The 17,594-nt window shown below is 43.3% G+C and overlaps 1 protein-coding gene across 2 annotated transcripts in view; it reads right to left on the reverse strand.

Moving 5' to 3' along the window:
* The window catches only part of RNGTT (RNA guanylyltransferase and 5'-phosphatase), a 444,501-nt gene that overhangs the window by 137,876 nt on the left and 289,031 nt on the right, over window positions 1-17,594 (reverse strand). For both annotated transcript variants that reach the window (XM_063443564.1, XM_063443565.1), the window contains exon 13: window positions 3,436-3,536. In XM_063443564.1, coding sequence (XP_063299634.1) covers window positions 3,436-3,536 — 101 coding nt within the window. The remainder of the gene's footprint in view (window positions 1-3,435; window positions 3,537-17,594) is intronic.

Below are 17,594 nucleotides of genomic sequence, written 5' to 3' on the forward strand. Positions count from 1 at the left end.
CGACAGACAGACACCGACAGACAGACACCGACAGACAGACACCGACAGACAGACACCGACAGACAGACACCGACAGACAGACACCGACAGACAGACACCGACAGACAGACACCGACAGACAGACACCGACAGACAGACACCGACAGACAGACACCGACAGACAGACACCGACAGACAGACACCGACAGACAGACACCGACAGACAGACACCGACAGACAGACACCGACAGACAGACACCGACAGACAGACACCGACAGACAGACACCGACAGACAGACACCGACAGACAGACACCGACAGACAGACACCGACAGACAGACACCGACAGACAGACACCGACAGACAGACACCGACAGACAGACACCGACAGACAGACACCGACAGACACCGACAGACAGACACCGACAGACAGACACCGACAGACAGACACCGACAGACAGACACCGACAGACACACACACACCGACAGACAGACACACACACACCGACAGACAGACAGACACACACCGACAGACAGACACACACACACCGACAGACAGACACACACACACCGACAGACAGACACACCGACAGACAGACACACACACACCGACAGACAGACACACACACCAACAGACAGACACACACACCAACAGACAGACACACACACCAACAGACAGACACACACACCGACAGACACACACACACACACACACCGACCGACACACACACCAACAGACAGACAGACACACACACACAAAATATTTATTAATTGATACACACACAAAGAATCATAGATACACACATACACACTCATGACACATACACACAGAAATAAAAAAAAGTGAATACATATTTTTAGCCACTCTCCTGTTTCCTACCCTTTGGGCAAATAAGAGTGGCTTTCCTGGGTTCTAGTGGGACTGGGCACAGCACGTGATTGGTGGGGCTGGCTGCAGATAATGGGAGTGGGCTGCCACTGGTCAAGACTCCTCTTCTCCACCTGTCTCGATATCACGTGCAGCTCACTGTGTGCCGGGAGGAAGTGAGAGAATCTGCAATTAATTCCTCCTGTCATTGAAGCTGCACAGGGGAATGATTGTGCAGTCAGGACTTTAAAAAGTGGGCGGATGGCCGGTCGCGTCTGTGAGATGTGGGAGAGTGGGCGGTCGCGTCTGTGAAATGCGGGGAGCACTGTTGATTGAGATAGGAGGAGGAGGGAACGGGCTGACGAATCCCAGGAGCTAGGGCAAAATTCTTAGTCGCCATGGCGACCAGGCGCCGAAGATTCTGGGGTAGAATTAGTATGTTTTTAAAATGCTACCCTTATCCTGCCCTCCTTCCTTTTTTAAAAATCTATCCAAATTATATTCATGTGGTTTATCTTGAAAAGGCAGACAAGGGCTCCCAATTCAATAAATTTCTTTTCAAGATCACATGTAGAGATAACAGTTAATACGAAGGTTATTAGTCCACCTAAATGTTTTAATAAAAAGGGTTTTGAAGGTTCTGTATATTGAAATGTTGGCAAATCTGGGCAACTTAGTCTGGGGGGCTCACATACTAAGGTTATTGCAGCATAATAATTCTACATGCTTTTGTTAAAACAATTTCCATATGTTACAATCTAATTTCACGTTCATGTCCTCATTTCTATCAAAGCAAGTTTCTCCTTTAATACCGTATTGATGCAAATTCTGTTACAAATAGTTAAAATGACAACTCACACTGGAATACAGATAAGACGGATTTCTAATGCATATATATTGGTTATTTTATTTCATTGTTTTTTTCCTGTAAATTACATATTACATCTACTGAACCGTACATTTTGGAATATTAGAAAATGATGAGTCCATTTTAAAGAAACAAAATGTAAGTTTTAAATGTTTCTACTTTCGTAGAAGTAAAGGTAAAATTTTGTATATTGTATAAATATACACCATAAATGCAATATAAATGAGTATATTTTGAGATATATGTTGTTTTACAATATTTACCATCTGACCACTAATCAGGCAGGCACTGATTGCATCTACAACACAGCTAATCAATACCGGTTGCCTTGAAAGATTTTAAAACTGTATTATTAAAAATATAATTTTCTGTTGTTGATTCCTCCTATCTAAAATAAAAAAAAATAGCCATTTCACCCTGACAGTCGCTGCAATACTTCAGCTAATGCTTTTTTTTTTTTTTTAAACTAAAGGTATTGTCAGCATATTTGATGACACCTTCCTGTTCTTTATTCATATTGCTGATGTTTTTCCAAACCATTTTATCTGCAGCTAAAACAACTAGCACAGTAAGATGAGAAGACATACACCTCTTTAGAGTGTTAGTTCAAACACAGCTGTATAGATTGTCCCATAGCTAAATAACCACTTGGCAGAAACCCTCACAGTTTTCTGCCCATATGTGTCATTATGAAGGAGAAATCCCAGGCACAAGCTCTCTTATAAATGACATATGGACCCTGCTGGAGTCTAATTCAAACGGCAAAACTGGTTTACACATGAATCTTTAAAGCAATCAACTGAACCCTACTGGTACCTTCATTATACTGATATTAGCAGGTGTTTGTTTTGGGGGTTCTCAGCTCAGATTTCTTGGTATAATATAATAAAGTATCTTGTTTCCTTTTTTTCTTCATATTCCTGGGCTAGTGTACCTGTTTTATTTATACACGCTCTGGCTCTGAAGAAGTTAATCTGCCACTTTAATTGCTCTATGTTTGGGCATGCATATTAAGCTGCTTAACAAATACATCACTGGAGAAAAAGGATTACCGTTCCAAAATTGCACTTGAGCATAGAATGTATTTACTATAGCTTTCCCCATTACCTAATAAAAATGTATGAGTAAAATGAGTAAAGTAATGTAAGAATATTTCTAACAGGTCCACATGTATTGTTTTGTAACATCAGCACGACGATCCTATAAATGACTATTTTGCGAATTTTTTTGATGGGTGGGGGGCAGGGGAGAGTTGTCTTAAATTATTAAAACTGCCCACCCAACTGATTGTATATGCAAGAAAAAAATGTATAATAAGATTTTTGTGCCTATTGCTAGAGAAATTCTTCCCACAGAGAAGCGCAAGACAAGATACTTTTAAAGAATAATCATGCTATACCTCAATGCCAAACTTCCATGTACATTTTTTTTTTTACTTTAATTTGCTTTGCAAAACAAAGTTTAGTCCATTAACACCACACTTTCTATTTTTAAACTCCAAGAATTGAGGCGTTTTATTTGAAAATTAGATTAACATTTGCTTAACGAATCACTGAGATCATTTGAGAATCCAAGAATGTAATGCAATTTGAGTCTCTGTCAAAAAACTACTGGTAAAATACTAAATACAGTGGAAGTTTTCAACAAGGTTTGATAGAAACAAGAATTTTTTTGCAACTGGAAATAAAACGGAGTAAGTGAAATGTAAAATGTTCCTTACCCTTCCCCTCCAACTCTTGTTATTTTCAGTCGGAAATCCACTGAATTCATGTTAGGTGGTTTCCATTTCAAAATGTCATCACATCGACCGGCTTTGTATTTCTAGAAAAGATGAAAGGAAATATACAGCATTTCATTAATTTGACGGGTCACCCTACACCCCAAATACAAAAACAAGCTGCTTAGTAGATATATCCCAAATGAAAATAAGCATTAATTTAATTATGCATTTAATAAAAAAATTAATGCGCGCTCAGGGATGTTTTGTATTGCGAAAAATTTGTAAAAGGAAAAGTGGTTTCCCATAGGAATGCATTGAAACCCAATTAATCCACTCTAGAGGTCAGAAAAAAGTCAAAATAAGCCAGCATGAAACCAACCCACAATGCAGAACACACAGTGAAAGGCATGCAAATGACGAAGCTCAGCTTTCCTACCTTTCCACTGCTTGAGAAATGCACCAAAAAAGTTCCATAAAGTCCCAAAACTGCTGCAAAAAAAATCCAGAATGGCTCCAAAACTCAATGCAAAAACCGCTCCAACACTGCAGCATGCACGAGGGGCGGCGCTATAAACCTCCCAGGCGCAATGCATCCTGGGGAAACTTGCTTCGTATTGCGAAAAAAAATTGTTAACCGAGGAATTATTTTCAATGGATTTGTATTTGTAAACCGAGGGGGGTTGGGAGGGAGAGGGGACCTGCAGTGCCAGGAAAACGGAGTGTCCCTTTAAGGTTACTTGCCTGAAGCCTTTGCAACCCCTCCCCTTCTAACCCAGGCCACACCTTCTGTGGCTGTCCAATCATAGATTACCCAATGCAGCTCAATAAGAAGTCATTGCCAGGCAGGTGCTCTGAGCACTTGCTGAATCTTGAGTGTAACAGGGTCGGTTGCCAACTAACCGCAAGCTTGATGTAAAAAGGTTAAGTGCTCTACAGCAGGGATAAGCAACCTTCGGCAGATGTTGTGGACTACATCTCCCTTGATGCTTTGCCAGCATTGTGGCTGTAAGAGCATTATGGGCAGGGCTAATGCTGGGCGTGTGCACAGGGTGCACCACGCCCAGGCGCCAGGAGGTGGAGGGCACCGCGTGGAGCAGGACGATGGCCTGTCACAGGAAGCCCAGCAGATGGCCAGCTGACATACACACAAACACTTACACACACTCACTGAAAGACAGACAGACACACACACTGACAGACGCGCACACATACACAGAGTTACAGTCTTGCACACAGTCTCACAAATTAATTGTATTACTTGTTGCTCTCCCCGGGGTCCAGTGGCTTTTTTGATCTTCCTGCACCTCTCTCCTCCCTCGCACTGTTGCGGGTCCGAAATGATGTCATATTCCAGCTCCTGGCATCACCACAGAGGGAGCGCCACTCCCTCGCCACTGCCTGCCTCCTTCCTTACCCGGCCCAGTATATTGCTGCAGAGTAGGCACCTGCCATCTATCCTTGCTGCTACATAACCGTCGCTCTGGGGGCAACCTTAATTGTGTCTGTCATAGAATGTGTATCTGTCAGTGTTTGTGTGTGTGTCAGCAAGTGTGCTTGTCAAGTAAGTGGTTCTCTGTCAGTGTGTGTGTGTGTCTGTGTGTCAGGATTTGTGCGTGTGCGTTATTAAGAGTGAGAGCCAGTGTGTCTGTCAGCAGGGCCAGTCTTTGGGTTGTGCGATCACGCAGGGCACCATGACAACAGAGGCGCCCAACACAGTTCGCAGGTTGGGGACACAAGCATATTAAATTTAAACGATTCCCTGGGGGTCCACTGGTGCGCACCAGCAGTAGGTGCAGTGAGATCATATCATCTCCCTCGTGGTTCCGGCACTCAGTTAGTGAGTCAGAGCACAGGCTCAGAGATTCTTAGCCTGCGCTCTGACAACATTGAAAGCCAGAGCCATGAAGGAGTGGGTCTTATGATCTGAAACAACAGGACGCTCGCTTCCTGCTATTCACCGCCGGAGTGCCAGGGAACAGATATAGGATACCACCGGACCAGGATAATTTAAGGGGGCATTTGTGACCAAACACTAGAGTGAGGGGGCGCTGCAGGGAAGAGTGTAGCAGCTTGGAACAGGTTAGGACTAAGGAGAGTTAGTGGCTGCTTTAGAATGAAGCTTTGAAAACCTCCCAACCCTAGAACACCCCCCTCCCCCCCCAGTATGTGGCTGGCAAAAGAGCGGCGGAGTGTAACTACCTACCCTGTCACATAACCACACCTGAACACCAATTTAATTAACCTACCAATCAGCCTGCTATACATAAGCAGTCTGTGTGTGACTCTGTACCTGCTATTGTTTACCTGTGTATTTATGGGACTGTGTTTGTGATTTTATGTCTTAGTATGTGACCAAGTGTGTTGTGTGTCTATGTATGGGACTTTGTGTGCCTTTTAATATATGTGCCTCTGTGTTTTATAATGTTAATGCATGTATGTCTGTGACTGGGTTTTGATGTGCATGTGTCCATGATGATGTGTGTCGGTGATGATTGTGATGGTGTGTGAATTCATGTCTGACAAGGTTATTCACTAAAACAAATGTTAGGAATTCAATGCTTCCAGTTTGACTATTCTTTCATCCACTATGAAATCAGGGGTGCTGTGAGGATTTTTTGTGTCAGTGTGTGTGTCTGCCATTGAGAGTTTTTAAATCAGTGAGAGTGTGTCTGTCAGTATTTGTGTCTATCAGTGAGATTGTGTATCTATCATTGAGAGTGTGCCAATGTGTGAGTATGTTTCTGTCAGTGTGTCAAATCAGTAAGTGTGAGAGTGTGTGACTGTCAGCGAGTGTGTGTCTAGATGGAGATGTGGAGTCTTTGCAAAGGGAAGGAGTTAGTAAATATGACCACATGGGAGCGCCAACAGAATTTCTTCACCCAGGATTCTGTGACCCTACGATCGGCCCTGATTATGGGAGGTGTAGTTTACAACATCTGGAGTGCCGAAGGTTGCCTATCTCTGTTCTATGGGGGCCTGGGTGTCCCTTTAAGTCTAAATTTTGGATAATTCAGATGTGTGATCTGCATTATAAAAAAAAAAAAAAAAAATGTAAAATAACAGTAATGGATAAGCTGAGCCTCTAAACAACCATATTTTGATCATGGAGATCTAGTGTACCTGAAAAGGCAACATTTTCAACATCATAATCATATAAATGGCTGCAACATAATAGCTTTCCATGAAACTGCTGACACCGATGCAATGCAGATTAAGATAGTATGTATAAGAAATGTAGCACATGTGTATCATGCTTGTAAATATTGAACTTCCCACCTCACTTCTTCCTGGATGCTGACACACAAAGAGGAGACAGAGTTCCATCTTTGGAACATCAGACTGCAGGCAGAATATAGTATTTCAGCAATTAGCAAGGAGAAAATAAGTCAATATTTTCACATTAACCTAACCATAGAATGTGATGGCAGATGAGAACCATTTGGCCCATCTAGTCTGCGCAATATTCTAAATACTTTAATCTCTGACCTTATCTTATAGGCGCCCAGACCACTTCAGCTTAATGAAGTGGTCTCGGTGCCAGGTCCATCTAGAATTAACCCTTTCTGCTGTAAACATAGCAGTTTCAGAGAAACTGCTATGTTTACCTATGGGTTAATCCAGCCTCCAGTGGCTGTCTCATTGACAGCCGCTAGAGGCGCTTCCGCGCTTCTCACTGTGAAATTCACAGTGAGAAGACGACAGCATCCATAGGAAAGCATTGAGAATGCTTTCATATGGACTGGCTGAATGCGCACGCGGCTCTTGCCGCATATGCACATTCAGCCAATGACGGGGAAAGCAGGCGGAGAGTACCCACGCAGAGTGGAGAAAAAGTATGTGTTTAACCCCTTCCTCACCCTAGAGCCCGGTGGGAGGGGGACCTTAAGAGTGGGGGGACCTAGAGACCCTTTAGTTCCAGGAAAACGAGTATGTTTTCCTGGCACTATAGTGGTCCTTTAAGTCTAGGCTAGCCTTATGCTTGAATGCTCTCACCGTGTTAAGCTCTACCATTTCAGCTGGAAGACTATTCCATGAGTCCACTACCCTCTCAGTCAAGTACTTCAATACTTCCTGATATTTTTAAACCTTTGCTCCTCTAATTTAAGACTATGTCCTCTTGTTGTGGTAGTTTTTCTTCTTTTAAATATAGTCTCCTCCTTTACTGTGTTGATTGATTCCCTTTATGTATTTAAATGTTTCTATCATATCCCCCCATCTCGTCTTTCTTTCAAGCTATACATATTAAGATACTTTAACCTTTCCTGGCAAGTTTTATCCTGCAATCCATGAACCAGTTTAGTAGCCCTTCTCTGAACTCTTTCCAAAGGAGCATGTTAGTTAAGGTAATGTAAGTGTATTAAGTGATCTAAATATTTTCATTAAATACCCACCATGTCATACAAAAACGTATTTGATCCCCTGCTGATTTTGAACATTTGCCCACTGACAAAGAAATGATCAGTCTATAATGTTAATGGTAGGTGTATTTTAACAGTGAGAGAGAGCATAACAAAAAAAATCCAGAAAAACGCATGTCAAAAAAGTTATAAATTGATTTGCCAATGTCAGTGAGTGAAATAAATATTTGACCCCTTCGACTTAGTAGTTGGTGGCAAAACTCTTGTTGGCAATCACAGAGGACAGACGTTTCCTGTAGTTGGCCACCAGGTTTGCACACATCTCAGGAGGCTGACATTTGTCAATTAGAACCATCAGCTCCCTCCACATTTTTTCTATTGGATTAAAGTCTGGAGACTGGCTAGGCCACTGCAGGACCTTAATCTGCTTATTCTTGAGCCACTCTTTTGTTGCCTTGGCTGTGTGTTTTGGGTCAATGCCCTGGCTGAGGAAAGGAGGTTCTCTCCCAAGATTTGACATTACATGGGTATCGTCCCTTTGATGCAGTGCAGTTGCCCTGTTCCCTTAGCAGAAAAATACCCCCAAAGCATAATGTTTCCACCTCCATGTTTGACTGTGGGGATGGTGTTCTGGGGGTCATAGGCAGCATTTCTCCTCCTCCAAACACGGCGAGTTGAGTTGATGCCAAAGAGCTTGATTTTGGTCTCATCTGACCACAACACTTTCACCCAGTTCTCCTCTGAATCATCCAAATTTCCATTGGCAAACTTCAGACAGGCCTGTACATGTGCTTTCTTGCCCTTGCGGACGCTGCAGGGTTTCAGTCCTTCATGGCGTAGTGTGTTACCAATTGTTTTCTTGGTGACTGTGGTCCCAGCTGCCTTGAGATCATTAACAAGATCCTCCCGTGTAGTTATGGGCTGATTCCTCACCGTTCTCATGATCATTGAAACTCCACGAGGGGAGATCTTGCATGGAGCACCAGAATTAAGGAGACTGACAGTTGTTTTGTGTTTCTTCCGTTTGTAAATAATCGCACCAACTGTTCTCACCTTCTCACCAAGCTGCTTGTCGATGGTCTTGTAGTCCATTCCAGCCTTGTGTAGGTCTACAATCTTGTCCCTGACATCCTTGGACAGCTCTTTGGTCTTGGTCATGGTGGAGAGTTTGGAATCTGATTAATTGCTTCTGTGGGCAGGTGCCTTTTATACAGGTAACGAGCTGAGATTAGGAGCACTCCCTTTAAGAGAGTGCTCCTAATCTCAGCTTGTTACCTGTATAAAAGACACCTGGGAGCTAGAAATCTTGCTGATTGATAAGATATCAAATACTTATTTCACTCGTTAAGCAAATGGATTTGTTACTTTTTTGACATGCGTTTTCCTAAACAGTCCACAGAACATAAGGTCATGGCAAGATACTTTAACAAATGCAGGAAAGAGCCTTTGGAGTATGGAACAAACCTCTGATGGCAAGCAAAGTATATGTTACTTATCCATATTATGTCATGAATCATGTAAAGTGAAAAAAGATAGCAAGGCTGGCCACTAAAGTTGTTCCTGAGCAGCTGAGACCATGGGTGCTCAAGTTCAAAAACGGTGCCTTTCATATATGGGCCACCCCAGTTGCAGTCCATTTCACTGCGTGGAAAGCTAGAAAAGGATTACAGTTAATAATGCAGCTAGGTGGGGCGGAGCCTGACTACCAAACGGACAAGACGTACACAGAGTGGGCTCCCGAGTCTGGACCCTAGATTCCGGGCATAACGCCCGACCACCCAAACACACGGACTGCTGATAGCACTAACCGAGTGCAAAAGACCGACCTGAACCCGGGGATACCAGTCACTTGGTCCTCCGGTACCGGGCGGACCACGTGCGGCAAGCGGCCTGTGCGGGTGGGAGCCGAGGAGGGACGGCCGCTCTCCCGGTTCTCTGGCAGACGAGGGGGCACACACATCCTACCCCCCCCCCTGCCGGTGGGGGTTACCCCGGTTCCCAAAGACCTGTACTGCCTCCGGTCTAAACGCCTCTGTGTACCCGGCGCAATTATCAAGCGGGTCTAGAGCGATCCAAGATGGCGGACGCACCAGGCGCTGCGACGATGGGCCAGACAATAACACAATCGGATGAAGCAAACCCCAGGTGCCAAGTTCTGGACACCCTAGGGGTCATATTTGAAAATTTCTGGTCCAAGCTGCAGGAACGTATGAGACAGGCACAAGCTACTGAGAAGCCGTACAGAGGTAAACAAACCCGCAATGAGCGGCGACCTCGGCGGCCTCCTAACTGCCGACAGCAAAACTACAATGGCCTCATGACGCTAGAGAGACGACCGCTACCACAGAAAACCCACAGAAGAAAAAAGCGGGCTAATGGCGGACATAATACCTATCGCTGCCGTACAGTCACGATCCCTAAAACAGCCCTGCCTGGCGATGCCACTCTGGAGTACCCACGGGGACCACCCAAGGGCCGAACGGCACACCGCACCACTCGCAAGGAAGTCGTTACTGGGACAGTGTACCCTTCTTCCGAGCTGGGGGCTTACCTGGAGGTGACCCTCCCACGCCGCCCATATACCCGAGGGGATAGCTGTGCTCAGGCACACCCTCGGGCCCACGACCCTGTTGATGGGGTCAATGGACATGCGGCACAGGCCCCTACTAAGGCCTCGGGCCGAAGAGACACGGCGCCAGGACGACGAGCACCCGGGAAATGCAGAAGGAGAACCGCGGAGTGGGGAGCTGAGTGCCAGGAAGGCCCGAGCAATCTCCAGCACGCTGCAGCACAAACACTCCGGCACAAGCAAGGCGTTGGCTGAACCTGTCGCACCATAGAAACACCAGCACCTTGCCATGAGGTGCAGACCGGCTGGATGGCATGTGCCTAAACCTACCGTTATGCCCACACACACACGCATTGGGACTCTCTCCTATGAGTAATGTTTATTTGATGTAACCTGATAAGTACCACCAGATGGCAGCTGATCAGTACCTTAAATGTGTAATTCATGTCTTAACATAGTTTCTGTTTAATATGACTCAGCTCATGTTTCCTGTATAGGTACAAGCATTTTTAGGTCCTCTCTAGTACACTTTACATGGCGGTGCTTTATTGCCTTTAGTACGCTCCGTCTCATGCCCCTCCCGTGCCCGGATAGGCTCCGAGCCCCCTAAGCCCCCTCACATTAACTGCTCCGCATAAACAGAGGGCTAAACCAGCGCAGATAACCTAGCCCGCAGACTAGCCATGGCTACCCATTTACATGCTTCGACATACTGAGGTAACATTTACATTTGAACCTGACTTAGCCGAGAGAACCTCTAGTATCTCGCATAAAGTAAAAGCAATAAATAGTAAAGCAACACACATTAAAGCAACACACGTTACATCGACACATGTTACAGCGACACTTGTTAAAGCGACAAATGTTAAAGCGACAAATGTTAGAGGGACAAATGTTAGAGCGACAAATGTTAGAGCGACAAATGTTAGAGCGACAAATGTTAGAGCGACATGTTAAAGCGACAAATGTTAAAGCGACAAATGTTAAAGCGACAAATGTTAAAGCGACAAATGTTATAGCGACAAATGTTAAAGCGACAAATGTTAAAGCGACAAATGTTAATGCGACAAATATTAAAGCGACAAATGTTAAAGCGACAAATATTAAAGCGACAAATGTTAAAGCGACAAATGTTAAAGCGACAAATGTTAAAGCGACAAATGTTAAAGCGACAAGTTCAACACTTATATCACTCTTCCGCTACTGAAACTGAACGACTGAAACACTCACTATTACTGATTAGCCTGGACCCAGCCTGATTCTGCTAATATTATTTTCTGATTTGCTTATATGTCGATGTTAAACCATAACACATAAAAAAAAAAAAAGAGGTATGAATACTAAGGAAATGTTAGCTACCATTGTTATTGGACCCTGTACTGTATTCTAAATGCACATTTCCCCTCTCTTTATTCTGTAACCCAATTACCATGCCTCAATAAAAATACAGATTGACAAAAAAAATAATGCAGCTAGGTAAATAATTTCGCTCACATGGGATAGTGTCTAAGCTTAGCGGAAGTCATAGATATGGAGATTAATGCAGTGTATTATTAGTAACATAGCTATTATAGACAGCGGAGTATAAATATAGTTGAGTTCTAGTTATGATTCACAAAGGGAATGTGACGATGATGCCATAAATCCCGAGGGTCTACATGAAGTGTCACAACTGTCCTCCGTATCCATTAAAATCACTGCAATTATTGCTATATGTAATATGACTCCTATGTCTATTCCTCAGGGATGTTCTGTATTTCAGGATTAACTTGTTTAAAGGGCCAGTTATCTAAAACAAATATAGGTTATAAGTTTCAGTTATTCATTTTATCACTCTTAAAACAATTATAGACTTTTTGTTGTTGTTGCTTACTAGTGTTTCTCATCACAATGTTTTGACAAATCCGATGTACAGGAACAAACAACAGACACATTTCTATTTAAAATGTATTTTTTTTTTTTTAATTAAGGTACAGAAGCACCTCTACGGGCTGTTAGGAAGAAAGCCACTAGAGGTGCTTCCTCTGTAATAAATAAAACTCTGTTTTAGAGTATTTTGCAGCAAACGTGCCCTACCCTCCCAATGCTTCAACAATGACTGCAAAGCAGCAGCAGCGATAAAGAGTGGTGTAGCAAGGGCTGAAAATTAAGCAATACTCACCTTTCAAACCTTCACATGGGGGACTGGATGACACCTATAGCACTATAGCATTAGGAAAACATGTTTGAATGCCTAGTGCTATATGCTCCCTTAATAGTGTTCCCTTAAGGACCAAACCAATTTTTCTGTGTGTGTGCTCCACAATTTCCATCTTTCTCATTTATTGTGCCAAAACACATTTATGTCATTTTAAAGAAGGGCTTTAAGTAATGTGACATATACATATATAAATTCTCGTTTAGTAAAAAATATTTTTAAAACAAAACAGCCCCCCTCCCACAGCTTTGGAATTAAATGTGTGCATAATTAGTGCAACTTAAAGGGACACTACACTGTCCAAATATAAAATAACTTGAAATCGCTGTTTAGTAGATATACCCCACATGAAAACTTACAAACATTTAATAATGCACTTTTTTATTGGGGATACATCTAAAACTAGCTTGCAACCCAAAGCATCAGACTCTGCACTTACCACACACAATGAATCTCTGGCTCTCTGAGGCCACATCATTGATGCCTGCTGATAGTTTTGCATTTACAAGACTTTCTCTCTAAATATGCCGTTTGCTTGTGTTTTAATTTTTTTTTCATCTTCTTTTTCACCTTAACATCTTTGAAATGTAGTAAGGTATCAGAGGGACAGATCTTAGTGTGTACCTCAACATGTCACTCTAGATCCGGCTTCCCCAAACTCCGGCCCTCCCTATGTTGCTGAACTACAACTCCCATGATTCTCAGCCTATTTCATTCATAGAATCATGGGAGTTGTAGTTCAGCAACATCTGGAGGGACGGAGTTTGTTCCTAATATTCACTAGTCTATAATATCTCCTATTGCCTTACGTAGTACAACACATCGGCATGATCGCTAGACTTGTTTCTACTTCAATATTGACTAATTCATATGTCCAGAATCTTGCCTTGTTCATTAGTCTTTGAGATTTATAATGCTAGACCTGTGTTACTGTCATTTGTTATGACTTCTAATACTCGTCTCTTGAAAAAAAAGACAAAAAAACAAACAAACAGTGCAACTCACTCCTGACATTTCATATTGCTGCTGCATTCATGCATTGTTATATGTCATCCTGTAATATGTTTATACATTATTGCCTGTCAACCCTGCACTGCAAAAATAAAAAAAAATTTGCTTGCAAAACCTGCATTTCTCTTGTCTGCAGCTTTTGCAAGCTCTTCCATTCTAACCCCACCTACACATTCTAGGACTGTCCAATCACTGACTCCCCAATCCAACTCAATGAGATGTCGTTGTAATGCAGGTGCTATGATTAATTGTGGTCTCTTGAATTTAGTTCAACAGAGCCAACCAAACCAGGAAGCAAAATGAACTGTTGTCTGCTTGAAAGCCAAGGGGTGAACCCATTTAAAATTTATAAAAGTGTAAACTTATATTGAAATCTGTTCTTTTTGCAAAATGTTAAAAAGACACACTCTTCACACATAAAGCTTTTCAGCAAGCTAAAGTGCTTTAGAGGTCTTGAGTGTCCCGTTAAGAAAGAACCTTCTAAATTAATGAATGTATTTGTTCTGGATTGTATCATATGTCTAGGATTCCAGCTTATTTTTGGTAGTTGCAGGTCAAAAAAATACAAGAGAGTGAAATACAATTCAATATGCAATGAATGTAGAATTTGGCATGTTTGTCTTCAAAGTTTTATAGCCATCTCAGAAAACATAACTGCCACACAAAAATATATATTTATATAAAAGTAGATATAACAGTGTATTTACTTAAGGGTATTTTGGCATTTTTATGTAGCCATGTAACTGCAAATCTCTGCTAAATAGTGTAGTAAAAATGTGAGTGTTTTTCATACTCGTATAACAAGGGGGGTTATAGCTGTTTGACTGATTACATTACCTTTGTGAAAATAGACAATCATGTGTATATTGTGCTTTAAAAGGCCCGCAATGACTTTAGCTCTTTTAAAAGATGTTCAAATTCCACCTGTGCTAGCAGATGTAAGAAAATGTATATTAACAATAGTTTTTCTCCCATCGGTCTCTCAATTCCACCGAAGGCACTCAAGGCTGAGGAACTGAGAGACAGGAAGAAAAGGAGATCCCTCTGCTTTCCACAAAAACAGTTTGTGCTGGCTCGGGAGAATAGTAACAGAGTGACATCACTTTGTTCAGATGCTGGCAACAAAGCCAGCGGGTCGGCATCAATGTTTGCCTTTCTTGGGGAATAGTCCCTAAGCAAGAAAAATCAAAGCTGAGGAATGAGAGTGGACCGGAACAGAGGGCCAGCTAGGTGGTGACAGATTTAACATGTAAACATTTTTTTTTCACCAGTTTATGTCAAAGTTTGTGGCAAAAGATTTTTTTCCCATACGCATTTCATTTTTCCTGCACATTTTGCAAACATATGTGCCCTTGTGATAACACCCCCCAAATTAGGTGATATTTGTCATTATTTAAAAATTGTTTTAATAATCATTATTAATTTTTAAGTATACGTAAACATTGTATTTTTGATGCTTATTTGTTTTTAACCCCTTCAGGACGGAGTCAATAGTGCACGTTCTGATCAAAACAAAACGTAAACAAAAACTGGAATTTGCGCTATATGTCTGTTCAACCGTAATTCACCGCTGTCACATTAAGTGCACCCACACTTATTATATATCATTTTGTTCAGGAGAAACAGGGCTTTAATTTATCATTAACTCTTCATATATGGAACATAATTTATTATGAATAAAATTTTAAAAAAAGTGAGAAAATTAGATTTTTTTTTTTTTTTTTAAATTGTATTTCCATCTGACATTTTAGCTGTGAATGTCATAATACAGTCAGGTTGCAAAAAAGAAATGCACATATTTGTAATCAGCGATGTCTCACAAGTACAACAGTACCCCCCATTGACAGGTTTTATGGTGTTTTGGAAAGTTACAGGGTCAAATATAGAACGTTCCATTTTCAAATTGAAATTTGCCAGATTAGTAATGTTACCTTTGAGACCGTGTGGTAGCCCAGGAATGAGAATTACCCCCATAATGGCATACCATTTGAAAAAGTAGACAACCCAAGGTATTGAAAGTGGGGTATGCTTAGTCTTTTTCAGTAGCCACTTAGTCACAAACACTGGCCAAAAGTTAGCGTTCATATTTGTTTTTGTGTGAAAAAAGCAAAAAACAAATATTTGGCCAGTGTTTGTGACTAAGTGACTACTAAGAAAGACTGGACATACTCCATTTGCCATACCTTGGGTTGTCTACTTTTGCAAATGGTATGCCATCATGGGGGTAATTCTCATTCCTGGGCTACCATACGCTCCTATAAAGGCAACATAACCAATCTGGCAAATTTCAATGTCAAAAAAATGAAATGCAAGCCTTATATGTGACTCTCTAACTTTCCAAAACACCATAAAACATGTACATGGGGGGTACTGTTATTCTCGGGAGACTTCACTAAACACAAACCTTAGTGTTTTAAAACAGTAAAACATATTACAACAATAATATAGTCCATAAATGTGCCATTCGTTTGTAAAAAATGCAAAAAACTTCACTTTTACTTAAAATATCATCGTTGTAATACAATTTACCAGTTTAAAGCGGCACTGTCATGCCGAATTCCGTTTTTTTTTTTAACCTCCCTCCCGCCTCAACTACATCCAATCGACCCCCTAGTTACCCCCAAATGCCCCTAAGCCCCCCACATTACCTATTTTTTATTCTTTATTTTCTGCCCCGATCTATATTCAGGGCGCCGCCATCTTTGTGTGGGTAGGTGAAGTCCCTGTGGGACACGTCATCTACCCACACTACACAGACTGTGAGATTCCCGCACATGCCCAGTGAAACACCTGGACATGCGAACGGGAATTTCACCTATTCATTCATTCATCAGACAGACGAATGGATGAATAGAAAAAATCAGACAAACAAACTAACACTGTGTATCAGTGTTTGTTTGTTCGGTTTATTACAAGGAGGGAGCTACCGGCGTGCAGCTCCCTCCTTGTAATATGTAACTATAGAAGCGGCAGGGAGCAGAGCTCCCCACCACTTCATAAGCCCCCCAGGTCCCCTCCTCAATATGACCCCCATAATAGCACAAGGGAGATTAAAATCTCCCCAATGCCCCTACTCGCTATATCGCGAGTAGGGGCATGTCCACTAAAAAGTGAGCAGCCTGTGGCTGCTCACTGTAAAAACAAACAAACAGGGTAATAGGGGGGGGGGGGGGGGACCTACTGTCCTCCCCCGCCGGCCCCCACCCCTGGGTGGCAGGTGGGGGCCATAATGGGAATGAGGGGGGACCTACTGTCCTCCCCCCCGGCCCCCACCCCTGGCCGGCGGGTGGGGGCCATAATGGTAATAAGAGGGGGGGGACCTACTGTCCTCCCCCCCCCGGCCCCCACCCCTGGGCGGCGGCCATAATGGTAATAAAGGGGGGGGGGGGGGTCCTACTGTCCTCCCCCCCGGCCCCCACCCCTGGGCGGCGGGTGGGGGCCATAATAGTAGTAGGGGGGGGGGGACCTACTGTCCTCCCCCCCGGCCCCCACCCCTGGCCGGCGGGTGGGGGCCATAATGGTAATAAAGGGGGGGGGGAACCTACTGTCCTCCCCCCGGCCCCCACCCCTGGGCGGCGGCCGGGGGCCATCATAGTAATAAGGGGGGGGGACACCTACCGTCCTCCCCCCGGCCCCCACCCTTGGGCGGCGGGTGGGGGCCATAATAGTAATAAGGGGGGACCTACTGCCCCCCCCTGGCCCCCACCCCTGGGCAGCGGGTGGGGGCCATAATGGTAATAAGGGGGGGGGACCTACTGTCAGCCCCTCCCCCGGTCCCCTACCCCTGGGCGGCGGGTGGGGGCACTAAGTAAATCCCCTCCCCCCATCAAAGTGACTAGGGGTCCCCAAGCCCCTAGTCACCCACCCCCCACCCAAATAAAAAATGCCCCTACCTACCCCCCTCACCCTAAAAATAGTGAGGGGGGGAAATAAAATTGCTAACCTGTAAAGTAAAATTAAACTTACCATTCGACGTCTTCTTTTTTCTAAAATCTTCATTTTTCAGCCCCAAATTTTTCAGCCC

The sequence above is a fragment of the Pelobates fuscus genome, chromosome 2 (genome assembly GCF_036172605.1).
Source record: "Pelobates fuscus isolate aPelFus1 chromosome 2, aPelFus1.pri, whole genome shotgun sequence".
Lineage (NCBI taxonomy): Eukaryota > Metazoa > Chordata > Amphibia > Anura > Pelobatidae > Pelobates > Pelobates fuscus.